Source organism: Chlorocebus sabaeus, chromosome 22 (genome assembly GCF_047675955.1).
Source record: "Chlorocebus sabaeus isolate Y175 chromosome 22, mChlSab1.0.hap1, whole genome shotgun sequence".
Classification (NCBI taxonomy): domain Eukaryota; kingdom Metazoa; phylum Chordata; class Mammalia; order Primates; family Cercopithecidae; genus Chlorocebus; species Chlorocebus sabaeus.
In genome coordinates, this window is record NC_132925.1 from 17,472,818 (window position 1) to 17,494,428 (window position 21,611).

Here is a 21,611-nt window from a genome sequence, read left to right on the forward strand (position 1 = left end):
CATTCAGGACATAGGCATGGGCAAGGACTTCATGTCTAAAACAACAAAAGCAATGGCAACAAAAGCCAAAATTGACAAATGGGATCTAATTAAACTAAAGAGCTTCTGCACAGCAAAAGAAACTACCATCAGAGTGAACAGGCAACCTACAGAATGGGAGAAAATTTTTGCAATCTACTCATCTGATAAAGGGCTAATATCCAGAACCTACAACGAACTCAAACAAATTTACAAGAAATAAACAACCCCATCAAAAAGTGGGCAAAGGATATGAACAGACATTTCTCAAAAGAAGACATTCATACAGCCAACAGACACATGAAGAAATGCTCATCATCACTGGCCATCAGAGAAATGCAAATCAAAACCACAATGAGATACTATCTCACACCAGTTAGAATGGCAATCATTAAAAAGTCAGGAAACAACAGGTGCTGGAGAGGATGTGGAGAAATAGGAACACTTTTACACTGTTGACGGGATTGTAAACTAGTTCAAACATTATGGACAACAGTGTGGCGATTCCTCAGGATTCTAGAACTAGAAGTACCATATGACCCAGCCATCCCATTACTGGGTATATACCCAAAGGATTATAAATCATGCTGCTATAAAGACACATGCACACGTATGTTTATTGCGGCACTATTCACAATAGCAAAGACTTGGAATCAACCCAAATGTCCATCAGTGACAGACTGGATTAAGAAAATGTGGCACATATACACCATGGAATACTATGCAGCCATCAAAAAGGATGAGTTTGTGTCCTTTGTGGGGACATGGATGCAGCTGGAAACCATCATTCTCAGCAAACTATCACAAGAACAGAAAACCAAACACCACATGTTCTCACTCATAGGTGGGAATTGAACAATGAGATCACTTGGACTCAGGAAGGGGAACATCACACACTGGGGCCTATCATGGGGAGGGGGTAGTGGGCAGGGATTGCATTGGGAGTTATACCTGATGTAAATGATGAGTTGATGGGTGCAGCACGCCAACATGGCACAGGTATACATATGTAACAAACCTGCACGTTATCCACATGTACCCTAGAACTTAAAGTATAATTTTAAAAAAATCAAAAAAATAGCAAATGATATAATTCTAAAATTATTAAAGGCAACAGTAGTGCATACAGTCAGAATGATGCTCAAAATACTTTAAAACTTTATGGCACAGGCATTAGCCAGTTGGAGCAGTGCTGGCTGAATATAGTTGATACAGTCATGATGTTGTGTGCTGGTCATCATTGCACATGTCAGATATTTATGTTATCTCATTTTTCATTAACTCCCTTACACATGACCTAATATAACTTGAATATTTAGAGCTAGATGTTACTGAATTATAATATTTATTTTTGAAATTAATATTACATTAGATTTATTTTTCATACCTACTGTATAAATAACTTACGATAATTGTAAGAAAACAACTATTTCTTGGTTGCGTAAAAAAACCCTGTAAATGTATTTGTACAAGGTTTAAAAGGTTTTACAAGGTTTAAAAACATTAAATTGAGCTTTGTGTATTTTTCCTTAGAAATATAATTTAGAACATAAAAAGCAAGATTATATAGCACAACATGTTACATTTTAAGTAAAGTATGAAAATGTGGCAAAGATTTTCAGTATTATTCATTTTGAATAATAGCACAATTTTGGTTTTAAAATTCTTTGTAATCCTATTATCTTATGCAGTAAATGTGAAGCAATGTTATTTTTAACAAAGTAGTGACAAAAATCAGGGGAAAAAAATGAAACATATGCCTTGAATGCTTTTGAAGCTACTGTGAGAACATGAAGTCGAAATTATGAGCTAGCAGCCAACATGAGAAAACACAAGCTTCTTCTCTGCATGTAGTCAGTGATTTGTGAACAACAATTACTAACTAGAGCAAATAAGGGGAAAACACAGGGCTCAGCCAGGTGTTACTTTACCTCAGTGATTTACTCTGCTATTTGATCAATGATGAGAACAAAAATCACCCATATCCTCAGGAAGCCATGAATGTTTCAAGGCAGCTGTGAAAGCACCTGGCTACTTGTCCGACTCTAAGACTAAGTCCATTAAGGAAGAATCAAGATTTATTTCTATGGGCTTGAACCAGAAACAATCGCTTTGAATTTGCTGTTGCATTGCATTATTTCTTTAATGAGAGAACAAAAGCCGTTTTGCAGCCCCATTGTAGTGAACTGGCAGGAATACCAGCATCTCCCTGAACTACTGTGACAAGATCATTCAGCATTCCCTTCAGCAGCCAGCAGTATGCGCACTTTCTACCTTTCTGTACCTTCTGGAATATATATATCATATATATAGGGGTATATATCACAGAAGGAGTTTCATATATATATGTGTATATAGTGTGTATAAATTATTTTCCCTTTAAACTATTTTCATAAATTATAAATTATACAGTTATTCATACACACACATATATACATATTGTATTATGTGCATAGCTTCCACTCCCAAAAAGCAATAGAGATCAGAACACAAAAATGCGCATTTTAAAAAGATTTTACAGCTGGAGTGTATAGAAAACATTATATAGAACCCTAGAGTAAGCTGTGATATCCTACAAAATCTATGGAACCCAGCAAAATTTCACCCAGTAGAATTTTACTGATCAAGATAGGAAATGGAGATTACAGTTCATGGGATGGAGGGCCTACGTGGGTGATGAGAATGGGCTTAGAATTAGTGAAAAGGTAATTGATACTGGGGCATTTTCAACCAACAATCAAATCATTCAGAATATTTTTGCTTTTGTTTCCCAATCCAAACAATTTTTTAAATGAAACTGTTAAATAATGGAAAATATTGAAAATCCAAGAAACGAACCGAAGGTAGCTTTTAATGTTATACAATAGAATCACAGCATAATGTATTTTATTTTTTAAATTAATACAGTATGTTCAAACTCTCATCATTTTGAAATAACCTTTCCTTATTTTCTGGCATTATTATCATTATTATAATTATCATTTTTGTACTTTTTTACATTCTACTTTCATATACGTGTTTGTGTGTCTGTGTATATATATGGCATCACATATAGGATTTGGGGGTACTTGCTATTTACAAAAAAAATGGAATCATGTCACACATATTGTTTTGTAACTTGTTTTTGACACTTTACATATTATGCTTATTTTTGTATGTCTATACATTTTTAAATGTATTGATTTCTTTTGTTTCTAAACTTTTTACAAAATATAACAATAAATTTCCATGTAAAGCTTTATCCACTCATAGTAAAATATTTTAAAGATTTATATCTCTATAAGCTTCATTACTTGGCTGCTTCCTTTCCATAATATTAGTTAAAAGGATTTTAATCATCTACTTTTTAATGACTTGTCTGATTATTTTAATATAATTTTTACCTTTAAAATAGCTTTTCAATTAGCCCTTTTTTTTCCTGTACCTGGAACATGATGCAAACTTTTTGTTGAAGAAATCAGAAATCAGCTGAGGTCCAGAAGTTACAAATCATATTCAAATATAACTAGGATATTTCTACATCTGAAACCTATTTTAAAATTGTCATATGTAATTTGTATAATTGTACAGATCAAATAATAATACTTCTGCCTGGAATAATTACTAGAAACCAATGTTCTTGATTTTAATATAAACAGACGTTATGAATGAGGAATTTGTTCAATGTTCAGATGAGGTAGGCCAAATGATTGATTTTTCTTTATGGCCAGGCCAACTTTCTGAGATTTGGGAAAATAGCCTATGTTACATTCCTAGAAAGTACTGGTACAACATATATTCTTTTTACTGAAACATGACAAGTAATAATAAGGTCAGAAGAATCTCAGAGTGGTGCAATTTGAGGATGCTTTTTTCCTCATATTTCAAAGAAACTGATTTTTACAGAATCTGTCATATAAGCAGTTTTTCAAATGCCTCTGGAACTAAATAATAGTAGATGTGTATGGTGTAAATTACTGAAAACAGCAGCTAAAGACAAGCTTAACAGTGAACATGTTAAATCACAGTCATAAGACTTATTAAAGAGAAATTAAAAAGACACAGATTATCCTGACAACCTTAAAGATAACTTGTCCGGTCTTACTCTCCGTAATTAAGTGCTCACAGTGCTGTGGCATTTTGATTCATCATTAATACAGTGAATTTTCACTCTGGTCGATACAGATAGTGAGAGTTTTCTGTGCAAATATTTTCACAATTCTTCCACTGATGTCTTGTCAAGCTACCAGCATCTCACTGGCATGGCAGAAGGAAGTAGGAAGAGTGAACAAGTAATTTTACACTCTTTGACCAGCCTCTCCCCATTTTGCTCCCAACTACCGTCTCCAGACTCTGGTAATCATTGTTCTACTCTCTCATTCTAAGAGATCAACTTTTTTAGTTTACAAACATGAATGAGATCTATGGCATTTGTCCTGTGCTGGGTTTATATCACTTAACATAATATCTGGGTCCATGCATGTTGTCACAAATGACAGGATTTTGTTATTTTTACCAGTGAGTATTGTATCATTGTGTATATAGACCATTAATTTGTATCTATTCATTTATTGATGCATAGTCAGGTTGATTCAATCTCTTGGCAATTGTGAATAGTACTGCAGTGAACATCGGGGTACATAAATTTGTAATATATGAATTTCATTTCCTTTGGCTATTTACCCAGTACTGGAATTACTGGAAATATCTCCATCTATTTCCAGCCAACTGATTTTCAAAAAAGACACCAAGGACAAAGACTGGAGAAAGGTCAGTCTCTTCAATATATGACACTGCTGGGAAAACAAAATATCCACATGCGGAAGATTGAAACTGGATCCCTGTCTCTCACCACATAACAAAGTCAACTTAAAATGGATTAAAGACATGAATGTAAGATGTGAAACTATGAACCTACTAGAAGAGAACATAGAGAAAAGACTTCAAGACATTGGTCTAGGAAAGGAATTTTTGGATAAAACTGCAGAATCCCAGGCAACAAAAACAAAACTAAACAAATGGGATAATGTCAAACTAAAAAGCTCTGCACAGCAAAGGAAATAATCAACAGAATATAGAAAAAACCTGCAGTAATGGAGAAAATGTTTGTAAACTATGAGTATGAAAGAGATTAATATACAAAATACATAAGGAGCTCAACTCAACAATGTAGTAATAATGACCCAAATAATCCAGTTTTTAAATGGGCAAAGTATCTGAATAGATATTTCTGAAGAGAAGACATACAAATAGCCAAGCTATATATGGAAAAAAATATTAAACATCATTAATCATCAGGTAAATGCAAATCTAAAACACAGTGAAGTATTACCCAAGTTAGAACGGCTCTTATGAAAAAGACAAAAAGTAACAAATGATTGCAAGGATATAAAAAAGGGGGAACTCTTATACACTATTGGTGGGAATGTAAATTAATACAGCCGTTATGGAAAGCTGTATGGAGATTCTTCAAAAAATTAAAAATAAAACTACAGTATATCTTTCTTACATAAAGTCATTTGTGCTTACATTGGGCACACCAGATAATCCAGGCTAATTCCCCACCTCAGAATTCTTAATAAAAACTGCAAAGCCTCTTTGCCATAAAAAAAAAAAAAATTCACAGATTCTGGGAATTACGATATGATATTTCAGAGCTATTACTCATTTTATTACAGCTGTTACATTGGTTTAACATACTACAATGTTACTTTCAAATTTGGAAAGAAAAGGAAGAACGTAAAGTAGTAACGGGCTGCATACAAGTCTCACATGTATATTTCAAACTCATAACTAGGTTTCAACCACATGGAGGAAATAGATAACAAGGTATATTACCATTAAATTCTGATTACAAGAATAAAACAGAAAAACAAAAGCACATGAGACAGATATTCTTAGGAACTATTGTGATATCTAAAGCAAAAAAGCATTTAAGGAACATTACCAAAACAAAATATAGGTCAGAAGTATTTTGAAGCATGTTCTCAGGTTTCAAAGAATGTCAATTAATGTGATAAACATGTATCACATCTACAGAATTTCACAGGTAAAATTGTTGTGTTTGATTATACTGTTTCCTTCCTGAGCATACACAGAAAGAAACACTGTCCTGTGTTTTTGCTTTGCAATTATACCCATTAGTTCATCAGTAAAGAGAAAGGAAAAAATTATATAGTGTTAAAATTTTGTTCTGGTTTGTACTTTCTGGTCTGTATTATTTATTTTATTTTAGTATTATTCTTTATTGATATTTCGTTGTTTGTTTTATGTGTATATATTTCCATTAAAACACACCTACACACACACACAGCCCTGTCCTAAAAGAGGCACAAGGAAGAAAATAAAAGAAAAATGTAAAGAAATAAGGTAGTAAAAAGTATTTTAAAAAGTAAATGAAGAAAGAAAAGAGTAAAGAAGGAAGGCAGGGGCATAGAAAGAAGAGAAAAAAAGGAGAGAGAAGAAAAGAGGATGAGAGATGAAGGAAGGTGAAAGAGTTAATTCTATTTATGCTGAAAGTTAGAACCTAGGACCTAGTTGGAAGTTACAGGAAGACAGTGATTCCATATGAAGTCTTTTTAAACAACTAGAGGTTTACAAAAAGGAATGGATAGACTTGTGGTATAAGATACTCATTAATGCTGGAGCAAAAAATGGATAAGTTATCAAAGAGTGTCAAGGTATTTTCTGGATTGCTGGAAAAAATACATTAAATGGCTTATAAGGTCTATCTTCATATTAAGATTCTCTTGTGTAGCATTCGCTATTAAGATTTTCATTGTCACAGCATGTGTGTAGGAGTGTGCTCTCACTCTTTGTCTATCTCACTTTCTCATGTAAGCATGCATGCACGCACACAGGGCGTGCACATGCGCACACCCCAAGAGGTAAACCTTAATAGATCTAGAATGCTTATAGATGACTGAGGATTAGCATTATTTAATGCAGTTTTAGAAACATAACTTTATAACCCATAAGTATTAAATTTTCAAAATAATGCATATTTGTATTTATCCATAGTGTAAATTTGAATAATAGTATTAGGAAAATTTAAAAATAACATTTTCAAAGGCAACAAGGATATTTGTGACATTATTTTATTTCTTGCTTTAATTTTGAGCATAGATTCTAATTTTGAACTTATTACACTAAATTGGAATTCATTTTAGGAGAGAATGTAGTAAAATATGTAATTTTTCAATTCTTTCTCAGCACTTTAATATTAAAATTTACCTTCACATCTCTTCGTTAAACAATTGCTCAACTCCTGTGATATTTAGCATTCTTATCTTTAAAATAAAGACAATTTCCATTCCATTGATTTATGAGATTGAAATAAGATAAATATACATGGTATAAAATAAATATTTAATAAAAATATTGTCTTGAGTGCAAATAGCTAACTACACTAATTTATGATTCCTTCAGGTATCTCCACATAAGCATAAAAAAATAATACTCATCTAATTGTGAATGAGGCCTCTGTTGTTAACTTATTCCGCTGTATATATTTTTTTTCTTCAAATTTTTGTTACATAGTGTTTGGAAACCTATTGGAAATGTAGTCATCAAAAAGGTTTATATTTAAAACCATTTCAGCAGTCTATTCAACAATCTTTTTCTTGAAGGTCAAAGCTAAGATTTTGAAGACTTAAATAAAAATGTATATCAGAGATAAAATTCTGCTGAAAACTATCCTGAATACATAATTCTTACTCAGGGAATATTGCTTGAGCCTTCAAGTTATTCCATCAGCCTCTGATCTGACAAACTCTAGATTTTATTTTCCTGCTTTTTTTTACCCTGACTTTTTAGCATCAGAGATAAAAATCAATAGTTGCTCTTCTGTGTCCTAAAATCAGTTTTTCTCATATGGAAAATAAATGTATATGCTATTTTTTCTGCTTTGTATTCATTAATTCAAGAGTGTTACCACTATATGTCAGTCTCAAATGTTATATAATCCTGGATTATTAAGAAAAAAATCATTAAATATATTCAAAACTATTTAGCTTTCATATATGGAAGCCTCATTTTAAAATAAAATTCTGTGTACCGTTGGCCTCTGTGAGCACAGAAAATCCAGCATTTGGGGGGGTATATTGACCTGTAAATTATTTCTCTCATCCTCTCCTCCAATTCATTAACCATTTAAAGTGTGAGCTTAATATATATTGATTCAGTTCTTGCATAGTATGTCTCAGAATATCCAAGTTATATGAAGCAGTTTTCTTAATAAAAATTTAACAAAATAAAAAATTTGTCCATGAAATGTGAAAACTCTAATTGAAAAGTATTGGAAATTTCAACATTAGAGGAATGATTTCATTAAGTATACAGAATAGAGTATTTTAGCAATTAAAATAATAACGACAGATACTATTTCAAAATATGGAATTAGATTTAGTATGCATTGTTAAAAATAGAATTATGTAAAATGTACATTTTATAGCTATGTAAAATATGTATATTAACATATGAAAGGACTGTGCAAAAGCAAAGAGATTTTAGGGTTTAGCATATTTGAACCCTGTAATCCATTTTTATTTATTATTGTTTTATAAAAGTATAGGATGGAACTCATAAAATTTAGGTGATGTAGGTGTTATATTAATTGCCCACCGGAGAACTGTATAATAGAAAAATAGTACCTATATTTTTCGCAATAGTCATTTTATGCTGTGGCTATAATTGAATTTCTTTTAAGTTTTGCAAGGATTATAGTGCTGACCTTGAGTGCTAAATCATTATGAAGCAAAATGTAAAACACTGGTAATATTGCTTTAGACATTGTACATTAAACTGAAAATTAACCATAAGATTGTATACATGAAGATGACATTTTTAAAAATTGTAATGAATTGATATGTTTCAGTCAACTTCTAATTTGTATGATTTCCCTTTAAAGTTATAATTTATCCATAAAGCGCGATGTAATACATTATTACACTATAATTGAAGAACGTTAATGCAGCTTCCAACAGGGACACAGGGACAAATATATTAAAGGTGGTTTATTAAGAGCAAATGTGTCTTAATTTATATGGTAAATTATCTGAGCACTTTTTCTGTTCCTTTTTTAATGAATTGATTGAGATTTAATTACCGAAGTTGAATTGGATACAACTTTATGTAATAATATTTTCATTTAAATATTCTTCATTTGTTATGCCAAAAATAGTACATAGGGTTGCAACATAAAGAACATATCTCAAAAACTTCTGTTTTCTTTTGAATCACTAAATTGTGTTCTTTGGTTACCCAAGAGTAGTCTCTCTGTTTAATGTAATAGTGAGAATGAATTTACTAAATACATACTCTTTTTCCATTCATTTTATTCCTTGTCAACATGAAAGTATAGTATTTTGTCCTAAAGCTCATAAGTTCTTTTTTTACTTTTAATTGATGCATAAAAATGGTATGTATTTTTAGGGTACAGTGTGATATTTTGATACATGAATACACTGTAATGATGAAATCAAGGTAATTAACATATACATCCCCTCATTTATTTTTTTGTTTGAAACATTCAAAATCCTGTCTTCTAGCTATTTAAAAATATACAATAGCTTATTAGCTATAGTCACCTACAGTGCTGTAGAACACTAGAAGTTATTCCTCTTACCTAGCTGTCATTTGGTATTGTTTAGCTAACTTTTCTTTATCCACTTCCCTCCCCTTCCCAGCCTCTAGTAACCATTATTCTATGCTCTACAATAAGATCAAATATTTTAGCTTTCACAGATCAGTAAGAACATGCAGTACTTATCTTTCTGTGACTTACATATTTCATTTAACATAATGGCCTCCAGGCTCATCCATGTTGCCATAAATTACAGAAATTCATTCTTTTTAACAGTGGAATAGTATTCCATTGTGCGTGTATTGCACATTTTCATTATTTATTCATCTGTTGATGGAAACTTTGATTGCTTCCATATCTTGTCTATGGTGAATACTGCTGCAATAAACATGATGTGGGGGGCTTAGGGTTGGGGAGGGATATCTTCAACATACTAATTTCATCTCCTCTCGATAGATACCCAGTAGCAGGGTATCTGGATCATGTGATAGTTCTATTGTTAGTTTTTGAAAAGCCTCCGTACTATTTTTCATGACTGCACTAATTTACATTCCCTCTGGCAGTGGGTGAGTTCCATTTTCTCTGTATCCTTACCAGTGCTGGTTATTTATTTTCTTTTTGATAATAGCTATCCAAATGGAGTGAGATGATAGTTCATTGTAAATTTGATTTACATTTTCCTGGTGATTAGTGATGGTGAACATTTTTTATGTATCTATTAGTTGTTTGTATCTCTTCTTTTCAGAAATGTCTACTTAGATCCTTTGCCCATTGATCCAAAAATAGGATTATTTGGTTTTTGTTGTTGAGTGTTTTGAGTTCCTTGTACAGTCTTGATATTAATCCATTGTTGAATGATTAGTAGTTTGCAAATATCTTCTCTTGTTCTACGGGTGTTTGTTGACTCTGTTGATTGTTTTCTTTGCTATGCAGAAGCTTTTAGTTTGATACAATCTCATTTGTCTATTTTTGCTTTTCTTTTTGTTACTTATGCTTTTGAGACCTGTTCGTAAAATGATTACCTGGACTAATGTCCTGAGGCATTCCCCTACTGTTTTCCTCAAGCAGTTTTATATTTTTGTTACATTTAAGTCTTTAACCCATTTACACTGATTTTTGTATATGGTGAGAGATAGGTATCTAGTTTCATTTTCTGCATGTGGATGTACAGTTTTCTCAGCACCATTTATTGAAAAGTTGCCAAAAACATATATTGAGGAAAGGAATGTATGTTTTTGGTATCTTTGCCAAAAATCAGCTGGCTACAAATGCATAGGTTTATTTCTGTACTCTCTATTCCGTCACATTGGTTTTTAAATGTGTTTCTATGACAGAACCATGCTGCTTCGGTTACTATATCTTTGTTATATATTTTAAAGTCAGGCAATGTGATGCCTCCAGATTTTTGTTTTGTTTTGTTTTTCCCTCAAAACTGCTTCAGTTATTTTGGATCTTCTTTGTCCCCATATACATTTTAGGATTTGTTTTTTCTATTTCTGTAAAGATTGTAATTGTTATTTTGATAGGGGAGGTATGGAATCTAGATTGCTTTGGGTGGTTATGGTAATTTAACAATACTAATTATTTGAATCCATGAGCATAGCATGTCTTTACATTTATTTGTTTCCTCTTAAACACTGTTTTATAGTTTTTAAAACTATATTAACTATAGTATTTAAAACTATATGAAACACTGTTTCATCACTGTTTTATAGTTTTTATTATAGAGATTTTTCATCACCTTGGTTAAATGTATTCCTAGATACTGTATTTATTTATTGTTGCAGCTATTTTAAATGGGATTGCTTTGTTGATTTTTTTCAGCGCATTTATGACTTGTATAGAAATGCTACTGATTTTTGTATGTTGATTTTGTATCCTGCAACTTTTCTGAATTTGTTTATTCTAAGAGTTTTTTGGTAGAGTCTTTATGTTTTTCTGTATATAAGATCATGTCATCCTCAATTAGGGAGAATTTTACTTCCTCCTTTCCAGTTTGATTACCTTCTCTTTCTTTCTCTTGTTTAACTGCTCTGGCTAGGAATTGCAGTTCTAAAATAAATAAAAGAGTGGCAAAAGTAAACGTCCTTGTATTATTTCAGTTCTTAAAGGAAAATCTTTCAACTTTTCCCCATTCAGTATGATGTTGGCTGTGTATTTGTCATATATGGCCTTTATTGTGTTGAGATACATTCCTCCTATACCTAATTTGTAGAAAGTCTATATAATGAAGAGATGTTGATTTTTATCAAATGTTTTTTGCATCTGTTGAGATAATTATATTTTTGTCCTTCATTCTGTTGATATGATAGTTAAGAATTGGTATTAGTTCTTCTTTAACAGGGTGGCACAATTCACCAGTGAAGCCATTGTTCCTGGTATTTTCTCTGTTGGGAGACTTTTTATTACTGATTCTATCATGTTACTCATTATGGGTCTGTTCAGATTTTCTGTTTCTTCACTGTTCAACCTTGGTAGTTTGTATATGTTGAAGAATGTATTCATTTTCCCTAGGTTTTGAATTTGTTGGCATTTTGTGGTTTGTAACAGTCTCTAATGATCCTTTGTATTCTTGTGGTATCAGTTATAATGTCTTCTTTTTGTTTCTGGTTTTATTTATTTGGGTGTTCTTTCTCTTTTTTATTTCTTTCCTGATTTGTTTATTTGGTAACTCAGAAGCATGTTGTTTAATTTCCACGTGTTTGTGTATTTTTTGAGGTTCATCTTATTGATTTCTACTTTTATTCTATTGTGATCAGAAAAGACACTTGATATTATTTCAATTTTTATAAACTTGTTGAGACTTGGTTTGCAGCCTGACATGTGGTCTATCCTGGAGAATGTTCCATGTGTATGAGAAGAATGTTTATTCTGCAGCTGTTGGATGAAATGTTATGCAACTATTAGTTAGGTCCATTTGGTCTACAGTGCTATTTAAATCCAATATTACTTTTTTGATTTTCTGTCTAGATAAGCTGTCTAATGCTGAGAGTAGGGTGTTGAAGTCCCCAACAGCTATTGTACTGGGGTCTATCTTTCTCTTTAGATCTAATATTTGCTTTATATATCTGGTTACTACAGTGTTGCATGCATATATATTTACAGTTATTACATCCTCTTGCTGACTTGATTCTTTTATCATTATATAAATGTCTCTTTAAAGTTTCTGACATAAAATCTATTTTACCTGATGCAAGTATAGCTATTCTTGCTTATTTTTGGCTTGCATTTGCATAGAATGTCTTTTTCCATTACTTCACTTTCAGTCTATTTGTGTCTTTACAGTGAAATGAGTTTCTTGTAAACAGTACATAGTTGGGTCTGGTTTTTTTTAAGTAGTCATGTTGTGTCTCTACAGTCTATAGTTAGGGCTTATTTTAAATAGTGAAATATCTGAGTGCTTTTTCTTATATACCACATTATTTCTGTTTTAGCTCACATGACAAACTTTTATTTCCTAGTGACTTCTGTGATTATCTCTCGTTTTAAGAACATATTCTAGTCCAAATATAATGTTCCTGTTGAACAGCCAGAAAGAATTTTAAATATAGTTTCTAAAGACCTTATTTCCTTAGAAAAACCAAACTTGTCATTCTTACAAATTTAAGAAAATACTTTGTCCTTAGAACAGAAAAGCAACCTTCAGAAATAAAATGCCAAATTTTTAATACTTAAGACTTTCTTAGAAATTGAAAGTATGACAGAATCAATTTTTCAAATCTAATTCTCACCTGTGATTGGTACATTTAAGTAGATTTCTGAAAATGAATTGGAAAGATATAATGAGTTCATAATGTAACTTCTAACTTGGAGTTTTTATTTACCTTAATATAGCTGACATTTTTTATATTTTTTCTCCCACAGGAGGAAAAAATCTAGTTCTCAGTAACAACATAATTGCTCATTTGATTTATACTTTAATATGTATATATAACAGCTTCAAAATTATAATACCAATACTAACATCATCAACAATATCATTATTAAAACAGTTTAATAATTTTTAAATAAGAAAATGGTTTTTCTTATTTAATTATTAAAGCACATCCCATTGATATTTTTGTTAAATCAATGTATTTAAAGCTATGTTTAACAGTTCCCTCTTGGAGGCTATGTCTTCAATTCTATACAGTATTCTTCATTTTATGATTCTGTTTATTTTTCAAAATTGTTCTTAAAATTATTTTTAATCACTTATAATATTTTTACTTTACAAAGTAAATTTGCAAGGCAAATATATATTCACAGATGTCCAGTTTCTAACCTTGTAGTGTTTATCCTATTGCCTTTCACCCCCAAGGGCAACCATTATAATTATTTGTTTTTCTTAAGTTTATCCTTACATCGTTTTTATACATTTTTCTTCACTTTACTTTCTTCAGTTAACAATATATTCTGAAATAACTCTATTCTAGTGCTTATAGATAGCCATAATTCCTTTTTACAACTTCATAATTCTCTAGTGGATGTAGCATAGTTTTTCAACCACTCCCTTATTGATGGGCATTTAGATTGTTACAACTTTTAGAAATAAATCTCCAGGAATAGTATCGTAAATATGTCACTTTGTGTTGTGCAGTGTCTCTCTGAGAGAGATTCCAAAAAGCCAAAGTGTAAATAAATACATAATTTTTGCTTTAAGCTTTCCTTCATAAGAGTTGTATCATTTTGCATTACCACCAACAATGTGGTACAGTGTTGTATCCTATAGCCCAGCCCACAGAGTGTCTTACCAAATTTTGTATTTTTTTTTTTTTTTTTTTTGCCAATCTGTTATGTGAGAAATGGCATATCTGTGTGTTTTAATTTGGATTTTTTATTTTTTCTGAATGATTGTTGACTTCGATGTCAAACACTGCTGTTTTTTTTTTTTTAATTAGAATACTTAAAAAGTATTTTCTAAAAGGTGCAAAGAGAAGAATCTGAGATATATATATTTTAGTTATATATTGGAAGCTTAACACAGATTATTTTAATTTAGAATTATAATATATAGGAAAATAAAAAGACATGATTCTGAAAGTAACTTCTAAAGTTAAATATTTTAATTTTATTCAGTGTCACAGAAATTATGCAAAAGAAATAATCCTCACATTCATAAACAATCATTTATTGCAATTATAAAGATTATAATATAAACTTTTATGAAGCCTTAAAATGTCTACAAGAAAGGGAGAAGCCTATAAATGATCTTGCAATTTCAGAGTTTTTTTCCTACAGTAGATTAATATTTGATAAAACATAAGAGCCAAGTGTATTGTATTTCATGTTATAGCTGAAGACCAAAACCATTTTAAAGAAAAATATCCTCCCCTAATAATACCAAAGATGATGAGTTCTGGCCCTTATTCTTGGAATACCTGCGTTTTTCCTGTGTTCCCTAAGAGTGTTCCTCAATATATTTAATGCCTTATTTGGATTGAATAGAGCATATCCTAAGGCTATCTTATTATCTGCCTTAAATAAATGGTGTCCTCTTCAACAAGAATTTTATTTTCCTTGGAAGAGAAAATATTAAAGAAAGGTTAATGGAAAATGATTCCTGCCATTAATTCTTAGTTATTTTCTTTCCTTTCAGCACCTTCCCTGATAGGTGTGGTAAGGAAGGACTGGGCATCCCAAAATAGCATTGCCCTATCATGGCAAGCACCTGCTTTTTCCAATGGAGCCATTCTGGACTACGAGATCAAGTACTATGAGAAAGTAGGTCTTATTTGGAGCTTCCTATAAAACTACACATATATGCATATATATGTACATATTAAGCATGTCGTTATACTGTATTATTTTTTTTTAAACCCTGTTCTTCTTTGGCCTAACCTCATACCTTCTGTTTCTTTGAATCCTCTCTAACTTACTATTCTGCTTGTAAGTTATTAATTAATTTATCTTGTTTTGTGTCAGATTAAAGTAGAAAATGTAAGATGTTCATTTCTATCATGACCTACTCTAGAGAGTTTTATAATATTGTAAGAAGTAGTAACTTCTTCAATTTATTCAATGTATAGTTTAGTTACTACAATATTGTTTCTAAAATTCAGTTGGGAAGAAGTTTTAATAATGAATTACTATAACCTGAAGTGGGTTTTTGTAGCACATATCCTTTGCCAGTGAGTTTAAAGTTACGGTCGGCCATAATTTGGAAAGCATTATTAAAGGGATAAATGGAAATAGCATATAAATGAAACACTTTCTTTACATTCAGGTTAGCTATTTTATTTTATAAGAAGCTAGCAAGATAAATTCAGTTGACAAATCCTTATTTATAGTAATGGAACCCTTATTTCCATTTTTGTCATACAAAATTGTTCTCAATTAGTATATTTCCCCAAGTTATATACTTTATTCCCTTTATTATATTCACGTTCTTTATGCATTTTTCTCTCATTCCTCACCATTATGATATTCTTGGCATAAATATTACAGCAGACCACATAGTCAATTCTGATATATCTTATTGTGTTAATACTACTTCTAGAAATTTGCAAAGGGAATGTTAAATAAAAATTTTAATGTAAAAATTATATGTAATATCCAGTGGTATATTACAGTGAGAAGGAACATCTTGCATTTCTGGACCTTACTAGAAGCAAAGGAAATCATAAAGGAATTTAGTCTTCCTCTGAAGAAATTGAGGGCAAGAGGAGAAATAGAACTCCACTTTCTTGGTTTGTTTTGTGGTGCTATAACAGAATACCACAGATGGAGTAATTTATAATAAACAGAAATTTATTGACTTATGGTTCTGGAGACTAAGAAGTCTGAGATTGAGGTCCCAGCATCTGGAAAGGAACTTCTTGGTTAGTCATCCCATTGTGGGAGGGCAAGGCCAGGGTGAGAGAGAAGCAAAAGGAAGCCAAACTCATCCTTTTATTAGGAGCTTACTTCTGCAATATGAAACCCACACCCATGGTGACACCAATCCTGCAGGTGAAGCCATAACCTTCATGGCCTAATTACCTCTTAAAGGTTCCATCTCTTGATACTGTTATAATGGCAATCAAATTAAAACATAAGCTTGGCGGGGACATTCAAACCATAACACATAGCTTCCTCTATTCTGCTTCAGAGTAAATCTAGGTTTGATAATGGGAGAGGTAACTTAGTAGCATAGCTGTATCCATTTTTTGTTGCTTTAATAACTTCAGCATTATGTAGTCAATTAAAAACTGTCATCATCTTTAAGTGACATAGATAAATCTATAGCCTAAGAAAGGACAAATTTACTGAGTTTAAATTAGAATACGGATTCTGCAAATTATCCTGGCTACTATGTGCTCAGAAATCTGCTGGGCTACCCTTTCAAATGTTACAGCCTATAGCACACTGTCACAAGAAAACATGTATTTTCTGTTGACTGGTTTAAATATATTTTCATACACTCAAAATTTCTGACTATTTAACAAGCAATGCGCATATATATACGAGCAACTTTTCAGAATCAAAGTATTTCTCTGTTTTGTAAGGGTTATATTTTACACACAGAAAATCACTAATGTTATAATCGTTTGTACCTTATACGTTTGAGGATGAAAATAACTTGCAATATTTCTAAGTTAAGATAAATCATACAGATTTAACAGAGAACCACATTCATCCAATCAAAATTTTCGAAATCAATATGATTCTAAAAGATAGTAATTAACATAATATTTATGTTCACTCTTATATGTACAACATTTGGCTTTATTACATAGGTTTTATTTTAATGATGGAATAGGTAATGTTATGAAGTTTATTTTGTAAGAAAATAGCAATAACCCACTACTAATGGATTAAACATGGAGTTGGAAGTCAAGGATTTCTAATTCATGTTCTGAGTCTGCCTCTCATTATGCTTATGGCCAGGAAAAAGTCAATTAATCCCCCTATGCCTCAGATTTCATATTTACAAAATGGAAAAAAAGATATCAACGTTTTTGGTGGGTTGTAAAAATTAGGTATAAATAGACCTAAAGATGAGTAACTCTAAGTTAGTATAAAAATCACTTGAGCAAGCATTAAGGAAATATTTGGCAAATAATACAACATAGAATCAGAAAATGATAGCATGGGAATTATGTACAAACTAAATAAAATAATTGTTCTTTCATATATAAATACACAATATATAAGCAACCAATCAAAAATGTTAGAATGCTAAAATCTTTCAGAGAGAACGTAAAATGATAGCATTGAAATTTTTACCTACTTTGACTTCAGATTCTAACTGTACATTTTACATATCTGTATCTATGACATGGTTTCTCATTCCAAGCAAAGATTTATAACTTATAACTATGGAAAATTACAATAGAATTCAGTTTAAATTGCTAATTTCTTTCTTTATTAGTAATCTAAATATTCAGTAAGAAAAGATAAAAAAGAAATACATATATATATAAAATATTTCATTTTTGGGACACAAATATTCTCTCATATGTTTATATTTGTATATTATTATGTAAATATGGAGAAATACAGAATAGAATAAGATGCACACTGGGCTGTTTCAAGTTTTGCCTATTTGGAAGAGTGAGGGAATGAGGTATTTGGACAGAAGCAGGGAAAACAGAGGGAGGTAGCTAGTATAGATAAATATGGATGAATGAATGGATCCTAAATAGCTTTAGTCTGTATCTTTACTAGTTGTCTGCCCAAAAGCAGATCCAGAGACAAGTATTTGTATGCAAATGATTAAGCAAACTCCCAGGGGAACCGGCAAAAGAATGGGGCCATCAATACTGTGAAGGAAGGTGTCAATCAAGCTGAGTGACAAGGAAGCTCTGGATTCTAAACTATATCTCAGAATTCATCTTATGAAAACAAAGAATCTGGGCTTCTCTACTCTGGCATTAGTCAGTTATTGGCTACATACAGCCTTTGGTGTAAGTACATATATGGTGTGCAAAAAAAAATTCGTAGGCACTTCTGGTTCTCTGCAGTGGCTCCAGTAGCCCGAGTTTAGGTTCTAAAGAAGGCTATAGGTACAAGCTCTTAAACACAAAACACATAAGCTGGCAAATGGAAACAGGAACATGTAAAAGTGATCCAAGTTGATTTGCTGGAGCACTAACTATTAAAAAAAGTAGCTAAATTCTTGAAGAACTATTGAAGAATTAATGCTTGGCTCATTGTACTATTTATGTACTCTTCAGTCTTTAATATTGGTGCCATGTTGTTAAAAAATTGCATTTCATTTCAATCAGTTATTCTGTATTGCTATACATATAATTGATCCACAAAATATCCATATTTACGCAATTCTTTGAGGAATTCATGCTGTTTAAAGTTTTTATTTCAAATGCATTTTTCTGTAAATTAGGAAATAAATTAACCTGCTTGGAATATGAAGTGTCTACAAATACCTGAGGTTAAACAACATACTATTGTTATCAGTGATCTTTGCTCAGAGAGTGTGATATATTAGAAAAAAAGCACTGGTCTGAGTATTCAAATATTTGAGTTTGGCTCAGATCTCAACTTTTATAGTTCTGTTTTTTCATCTGTAAAATAAGTACCTAGAAAGATCTAGATCTAGGTAATCTTTTACAGTTCTAGCTATTGTCAAATGCTCATGTTTGTGTATGTACTGTTATATAGATAAATTATCTTAATGTTATCCCATCCCTCAGATAACTATGGTTTTTCATTGAAATCTACTGAAATTACACACACACACACACACACACACACACACACACTCTCTCTTTAAAATACCTCACCATAGAGAGCAGTATTCTTAACATCATAATTATATGTAGAAGTTAAGACCCTGGCATTATTCTCTTTCTCTGTGTGTGTGTGTGATGTGTCTGAGTGTGTCTGTGGTATGTGTGTCTGCATGTTTGTTTATTAAGAGTGATATGTGAGAAAGAAAACATATTGCTTTGTGGGTTATAATTAGCTAGATATTCCTTAGTCAGTTAATTACATTCCCTAATTTTTAAGTCACTTTTCTTTTTCATATTCAGTCTTTCATTTTCCTTTAACTCAAGTGAATACAACTTGACTATGAAAAGGCACTTCAAAATAATAAGGGAAGTCAAGATAAGTTACAAAACTTTTTATTTTATTTATTTTTTACTTACTAATAATGCTTTTCTCCAATAGGCTCTCCAGTAGTGCCCATTCTTATAATGAGGGAACTAAGACATCACCTGCTCCCAGCTTCTCAGTCTTCCCCTTCGAAACAGTCCAAACCTTTTTCTATTCATATTGAAGAGCAAGCATACCCTTTGTCTTTGTTTGTTTTGTGATGCTATACCATAATATCTGAGACCGGGTAATTTACAAGAAACAGAAATTTATTTCTCACAGTTCTAGAGGCTGGGAAGATCAAGGTGCCAGTAGGTTTGATGTCTGGTGAGGGCCCCCTCCTCATTTCCAAGATGGCTCCTTGAATGCTATATCCTCCACAGGGGAGAAATGCTATTCCTTACCCAACAGAAGAGGAGAAAAGCAAAGAGAGGGAAAGGGGAGGGCCATATTTGCCTTTTCATAAAGCACCAGTCCCACCCAAGAGGGCATAGCCTTCATGGCCTAATGATCTCTGAAGGGTTCCACCTATTAATACTGTTACAATGACAATTAAATTTCAAAATGAGGCCCGGCATGGTGGCTCATGCCTGCAATCCTAGCACTTTGGGAGGACATTGCAATCATAGCACCCTTCTCTTATCTCTGTTCCCTTCTGTCCTTAACCTTTGTGTTCACATTCTTATTTTTTCCTCCTGTGCCGTATTTTCCTTTCTCCTCCCTACTTTTCCCTCTTTCCTTCTCTTTTTTTCTCTGCCCAAGCAAGGCACACTTCCTTCTCTTGCTTCTTTGTTATTTCATTATTCTCTCAGTCCCTTTGGGCTACTGTGATAAAAACTGATAAACTATGTGGCTTATAAACAATAGACAATTATTTGCCGTAGTTTTGGAAACCAGGAAGTTCAAGACCAAGGCGCCAGAAGCTTTGGCATCGGGTGAGGGCCTATTCAGGTTCATAGACAGTAGTTTTCTCACTGTGTCCTCACATGACAGAGGGGAAGGGAGTTCTCTGGGGTCTCTTTTATAAGGGCAGTAATCCCATTCATGAGGGCTCCACCCCCGATCACCTAATCACCTCCCAAAGACCTCACCTCCAAATACCATGGCCTTGGAAGTGATTATTTCAACATATGAATTTTGGAAGGACATAAACATTCAGACTCTAACAGTTATATTTACCAAAATTAGTCTTAATCAGAGTTATTTATTTGTGGATCTGTACTCCCCCAAGTAGTTTACGAGTCCCTGAAGAAAAGAGATGATTTCAACCCTCAATCCTTGCCTAACACAGCTATTTCCTTTCAATAACGTTCTAGCTGAATTAGTAAAATTCTCTCTTTGTTCAGGACTCATTCCCAGGAAATTAAGGTATCATGCAGCCACTGTAAAATTACTTCTAACAATTTTTTTTAAAGGCAGAAAAAAAAAGAAAACCAGCAAGACTTTCTGTTTCTACCTGTTCATAAGAAAGACCTATATACATACGTCTATCAGCTGAGAGACCGTTCTGTTAAGAACAAGAATGTAAGCTCATGAGGGCAAGGATTTATTTTGTTCACTTTCCTATCCTTAGTGCTCAGAGAGGCACGCAGATGGTAATTAATAGATACTGATTGTTGACCGATTATATGCCAGGTAATCTTTTAAGTTTTTTGCAAGGACTAACTGATTTACTCCTAACAACAAAGGTTTGAGGAAAATAGTGTTTTTCTTCCCATTTTACAGATGAAGAAACTAAGGCACAGGTTAAGTATCTTGACCAAAATCACACAGCCAGTAAGTGGGTGTTAGAGCTGGCCATCCTACCTTACATCACAGCGGATGTCTCAGAAAGTCAGTGCTTCCTGCTGATGCTGATTTTCTAGGTTCCCTGAGGCCAAACACTTCATTACTCTCCCATGCCAATTTTGCATCTGCAAAATGGTAGGAATGAAACATACCTATCTCACCAGGGTGTTGTACAGCTCCACTAATTATCAACTGGTAGCTCATTTTACAAACATGAATCCCCTCG

General features: G+C 32.3%; 1 protein-coding gene across 3 annotated transcripts in view; it reads left to right on the top strand.

Moving 5' to 3' along the window:
* The window catches only part of EPHA6 (EPH receptor A6), a 954,858-nt gene that overhangs the window by 588,493 nt on the left and 344,754 nt on the right, over positions 1 to 21,611 (top strand). For all 3 annotated transcript variants that reach the window (XM_007986130.3, XM_073009668.1, XM_073009669.1), the window contains one exon: positions 15,159 to 15,283. In XM_007986130.3, coding sequence (XP_007984321.1) covers positions 15,159 to 15,283 — 125 coding nt within the window. The remainder of the gene's footprint in view (positions 1 to 15,158; positions 15,284 to 21,611) is intronic.